Source organism: Portunus trituberculatus, chromosome 41 (genome assembly GCF_017591435.1).
Source record: "Portunus trituberculatus isolate SZX2019 chromosome 41, ASM1759143v1, whole genome shotgun sequence".
Lineage (NCBI taxonomy): Eukaryota > Metazoa > Arthropoda > Malacostraca > Decapoda > Portunidae > Portunus > Portunus trituberculatus.
Window position 1 is genome coordinate 12,790,386 of NC_059295.1, and position 6,000 is coordinate 12,796,385.

General features: G+C 36.4%; 1 protein-coding gene across 9 annotated transcripts in view; it reads left to right on the top strand.

Annotated features, from left to right (window-relative positions):
- The window catches only part of LOC123516512 (tetratricopeptide repeat protein 14-like), a 102,939-nt gene that overhangs the window by 95,577 nt on the left and 1,362 nt on the right, over nucleotides 1-6,000 (top strand). For all 9 annotated transcript variants that reach the window (XM_045275925.1, XM_045275920.1, XM_045275923.1 and 6 more), the window contains 2 exons: nucleotides 2,602-2,643; nucleotides 3,370-6,000. The exon at nucleotides 3,370-6,000 is cut by the window's right edge and continues 1,362 nt beyond it. In XM_045275925.1, the coding sequence (XP_045131860.1) occupies nucleotides 2,602-2,643; nucleotides 3,370-5,143 (1,816 nt within the window). In that variant the 3' untranslated portion in view covers nucleotides 5,144-6,000. The remainder of the gene's footprint in view (nucleotides 1-2,601; nucleotides 2,644-3,369) is intronic.

The following is a 6,000-nucleotide window of genomic DNA, read 5'->3' on the forward strand; positions in this document are numbered from 1 at the left end:
GAAAGTTGTGTGAAATAATTATCAAGGAAAAATGGGTTGAACATCTGGAAGAAGAACAAGTCATAACAAACAGACAATTTGGGTTCAGGACATGATGGTCATGTGTGTTGTATTTATTAAGCTTCTACTCGAAGGTAATATAAGGACTGGATAGCAAAGATGGATGGGTGGACACAGTATACCTGAACATAAAAAAGGCTTTTGATAGAGTCCCTCATGGAAGACTACTTTGGAAAATAGAGAACATAGGAGGACTGCGAGGAACTTTGTTAGAGTGGACAAGGTATTATTTGAATGACAGGGAGATGAGAACTGTGACCAGAAATACATACTCTCCTTGGAGTAAAGTAACAAGCAGAGTGCCGTAAGGGTCAGCATTAGCCCCCATTATGTTTTAGATTTATGTAAATGACATTCACAATGGGATAAACAGTTACATTAATCTATTTGCTGATGATGCAAAGCTGCTAAGAGTTATCAAAATCCTGGAGGTCTGTTTGCTCTTACAAGATGATATAAACAAGATTTATGAGTGGAGTAAGAAGTGGAAATTGGAGTTTAATGCAAAGAAAAGTCACATAATGGAACTAGGAAAGAGCAAAAGAAGACCAGTATGGGATTATTTGATTGGAGAGGAACAAATAATGAAGACAAAAGAGAAAAAGATCTGGGAATGCTTATACAGGATAATCTGAACCATGAAAAATATATAAGCAAGATATTTGGTATATCATATAAAATGTTGACTAATATAAGAGTGGCATTTCAATTTATGGACAAACATGATGAAAATAATCATCACAAGCATCATGATACGCCCAAAGCTAGAATATGCAGCTGTGGTGTGGTATCCGAGCTCTGTAAAAGATATAAGAAGATTAGAACGGATACAGAAGATTGCTACAAAGATGGTGCTAGAACTAAAGGACCTAACATATGAAGAGTGGCTAAAGGAAATGGGACTACCAACCTTACAAGATAGAAGAGAACAAGGACATTTAATAACAATGTACAAGATAGTCAATAGCATTGAAAAGATAGACAAGGAAGACCTAGTGCTGTTAACAAAAGAGGATAGGACAAGAGATCATGTAAAGAAAATCAGGATGAGGTAGTGTGTGAAGGATATTGGAAAATACAGTTTTCCACAGAGAACAGTGGAAAAGTGGAATGCATTGAATAATGGAGTTGTTACAGCACATAATGTGCATAACTTTAAGGAAAAATTGGATAAATGGAGACATAGAGACAGGACACTATGAGCCCCACTAGAACCTTGTACAATATAACTAGGTAAATAAACACACACACACACACACACACAAACCGCGTAGTGTAGTGGTTAGCACTCTTGGCTTACAATGGAGAATTCAAGTCCAAGGTGTGGCAGGGCAAATGGGCAAGGCTTTTATTGTGTAGCCTCTGTTCACATAGCAGCAAGTAAGTACGGAATGTAACTGGAGGGGTTGTGGCCTTGATTTCCTAGTGTATAGAGTGTGTTGTGGTCTCAGTCCTACCCGAAGACCAGTCAGTTTGATCCCTGAGCTCACTCCATTTTTTTTTTTTTTTTTTTTTTTTTTTTTTTTTTTCGATAAGGTCTATATATAGCGCCTGTAGGCACACTTCAAGAGTGTATTGGAAGCACTGTTCAGCTTCCGCCCATTAGTGGCACAGGCAATTTTATTTATATTAGGGCCCAAGCTCATCTTGAGTGTAACTACCTAGAATCTGGGTATCATGGTGATATGTAGGTAACTTTAAACCACTCGACAAATGGCAAAGTGTTTTAAGGCTGTACGTGGTGGGATTCGAACCTACGCATGGACGTCTGCCCGATCCCACGCTTACCACCTTATCCACTATGCCACCGCCTCCCTAATAATAGGAAAGGGTGGCTGGGTGACTAGCAAGAGACCATGGTGAGTGAACACACACACACACACACACACACACACACACACACACACACATAAGTTAGATCTCTTTCTCTTCTATCTTGCAAAATTGGCAGTCCTATTTCTTTTGGTATTTCTTTATAGGTTAGATTTTTCATTTCCAGTATCATCTTTATTGCTGTCCATTGAATTCTTCCCAATTTCTTTATATCATCCTTCATATGCAGAGACCACACCACTGCAGCATATTTCAACCTGTAACATACCATGGTAGTTATGATTTTCTTCATCATACTCTTGTCTATGTACTGAAATGCCACCTTAATATTTGCTAACATTCTGTATATCAAGCCAAACATTCCTCTTACTGTATATGCCTTTCTGAGGTCAGAGTATCTTGAATAACCACTCCCTAGTATTTCTTTTTCTTACTCTTCATTGTAATTTTATCTCCCATTTCATAGTCCCATGTCAGTCTTCTTTTACTCTTACCCATTTTCATCACAGAAGATTTCTTACCATTAAATTCCAGTTTCCAACTTTGGCTCTACTTATATATATATATATATATATATATATATATATATATATATATATATATATATATATATATATATATATATATATATATATATATATACATATTTGAGTAATCATTGATATTGTTTTTCAAAGATTCCTCTAATAGTTTTCTCTTTTCATATAGAGAGAAGACATCAAAAGTAAAAAAGGATCAAGTTAAAGAAAGGTTAGTATTGCTTATCCTTCTCTCTCATTTACACTGTAAAGTTTTTATCAAAGAAAGGAAAGGGAGATATGTGAAACTGTTAATATAAATATGGACATGTTGCAGATCACAAGTGGATTGTTCAGAAATACACCCAAGATGCAAATGAAAATAAATTGCCTAAGCTTATTGTGGAGACAAGCTTGGCACTCTTGTACAAGTCTGCATAACATTTCCAACCATTCATTGATAATTGTGTGCTGTAAACTCAGTCAATCAATAAAATTGACATTTATAATGCAATTTATTCAGTTGCTAATTGTTTAAGATGATTTAATTGAGGGGTATGGAAGAAAACTTACACGATCCAAAGAATTAATGAATATGTAATTGTATTATATATTTTGCAATTCTGCAATCCTACACCAATTTTTCAGAAGAAAGTAAGCACAGAACTTGAGTAGTCAAAAATATATATGTCATACATGCTGAATGGACAGAAATTGCTACTGTGATTTTCTTAATTGTTGGTTTTCATCTTTCTCAAGTAAGTATTTACCTCTATTATCTTAATTGGAGACAGTATAGATAGATATCTCAAGGTTACAATTCTGCTTATTCTTATTTGTTCATACTGGCAAGATGTAAAAAGAATCCAGAAGTAATAATAGAGAATATATAGTATAATTATTTTTTTAACTGATGTAATCTATGTATATATTAACATGTACCTATATTTATTTTCAGAACATCTGATAATTCTGACACTATAACTCAAATGATGAATGTGATGAAGAGCTATGAACAAGGTTTCCGCCTGACATCCAAGACCAAAGTAGGAACAAGCTCAGCTCTCCCTAGTAAAGGAATTCATCCGGCATTCCAAGATAGTGATGAAGATGACATACTTGACCAACCAGCTTCAAATATTGTGAACAAAAAACAGCAAGCAGAGGATGAGAAGGATACTACTCGAGGTCCTGAAGTTACCAGAAATGCAGTCTTAAATCAAGTGGATAGCACTATCATAAAGAAAGGTTCACAAAGTTCAGCTTCTCAGGATTTAGTTTCAAAACATCACTCTAGGTCTTGTTCCAGAACTCGTTCAAAATCATGCTCAAGAAGTCTCTCAAAATCACACTCCAGAAGTCCCTCTAGATCAAGCTTCAGGAGGCATTCAAAGTCACAGTCAAGGAATCGGTTTCAGAGTTACTCAAGGTCACATTCTCGTGAACGATCAAGATCACCTTTCAGACACCGTTCCAGGTCTCGTTCTAGAAGTCAGTCTCGATCATATTACAAGACTAAATATAAGGGTGGTCGACCACATCCCAGAGGAAGGATTCATTCTTACCCGAGGTCAAGAAGCAGAGACATGGATAGGGATGGTCACTATCATGAGGGGTTTAAATGGCATAAACCATATCACATCAATTCAAGGTCTCCGCGCCACCACTCTAATAGGTTTCGAGGACGTGGAAGATTTGGAGGTAGGAGGGGTGGTGCTCCTTTTAGAGGTAATAGTAGGGGACACCAGGAAAAAAAAGGCCATTACAGGGGGCGAGATTCACCAGAACCACTCAGTGAACAGGAACGAGAGATGATGATACAGACAGCAAGAAAAAAGCTTGAAGAAAGTATCAAGTATGGAGCTGTTGATCCTAGCATTTGGGAATCTAATTCTGATAACTTGTCATACCCCAAAACATCCAGTAAAGTTGATTCTTCTAGCCAAAGAAGTCCTAAACCAGAATCCTCTCATCCTAAAACACCCAATAGGTGGGAATCTAGACACAAAACTCCCAGCAGATGGGAATCATCTCGTCCCAAAACTCCCAGCAGATGGGAATCATCTCGTCCCAAAACTCCCAGCAGATGGGAATCGTCTCGCCCCAAAACTCCAAGCAGATGGGAGTCATCTCGTCCCAAAACTCCCAGCAGATGGGAATCATCTCGTCCCAAAACTCCCAGCAGATGGGAATCATCTCGTCCCAAAACTCCCAGCAGATGGGAATCATCTCGTCCCAAAACTCCCAGCAGATGGGAATCATCTTGCCCTAAAACTCCCAGCAGATGGGAATCATCTCGCCCAAAAACACCCACCCAGTCTTACCAACCAAAAACTCCTAGCAGATGGGAATCATCTCGTCCTAAAACGCCGAGCAAATGCAAATTTTCCCAACCTAAAACACCAAATAAATTGGATTCTTCCCGACCCAAAACACCAAGTAAGTGGGACACATCTCATCCCAAAACTCCAAGCCATGAGGCTTCCAAAGAGAGCAAAGATGAGAGCTGTAATGACAGTAATGACAATAGTCCTCATGATTCAAGTGAAAATTCCCCTGACAGAACTGCAAGATTTGGAAAGTGGGATAATGATGAAAAAGGGAAAAATGGAGAATCTAAAATTGGAAACTCACTCACAGAGATGGAGACCTTTATTCAAGTTGCAAAACAAAAAAAGCTAGAAGAGATGAAGGAGAGAAATAAAGAATTTTTGAAACCAAATATTGACTAATGTGACATAGATACACCTTTCTAATGTAAGTGCAATGACAAGTGTGATGCCTTTTACTTTTATCAACAAATTTGTGAATGTAGTTTTTCATCTGAAATAAGATTATAAAATTAGCTTTTTGGGGTATTCTCATTGCAGTTTTATTCTTAGCTACTATTGTATGAACACTGTGATTCATACTTTTTCTAAGAATTTATATTCTGCTGAGGCATGGGGATTTTGAGTTTAGCCCAAGTAAACTTGCCTATTGGAAGAGGTGATAGAAAATACATTAAGATCAAAGGTTACAAATCTATACTCTTGTAAATTTGCACTTTCCAGAAAACAAGAGAGAAACAAGTATTTGAATTTTTCATTTGACCTCTATTTCTATTCATTATTTTGATTATTTTTGCTTGCTCATATATTTAGCAACTTGTTTATGTATTAATTTTTTATCACCAATAATTAATTGCTTAACTCTTATTTTGTTTAGGTATTTAAGTATGTGTTTATTACTTGTTTTCTGTCATCTCTCAAAGCAGGAAAAGGCAAGTTAAGAAAAAATAAAACTATGAAAATAGTATATGTTGAAATTTTACATTTGGATCTGTGTTTGTTTCATCATGTTGAGTAGTAAACTATTTTGCAAATGAGAAGTAAATCATATTTGCATGATACAAAGTCATGCCTTCTTGTAATATTGATCAAAGATTTTGTAAGCTTTGTCAGTAGGAAAGATGAAACTTATTGTTTGAAATTAATATAATGAATCTACAAAGTTTGTAAAGTGAATTGAATGTATAGATGAGTGATGTTTCAGATACTAGATTTTAAGCTCCACTGAAGTGGAGGCAGAAGGATAAGATTGTGGATGT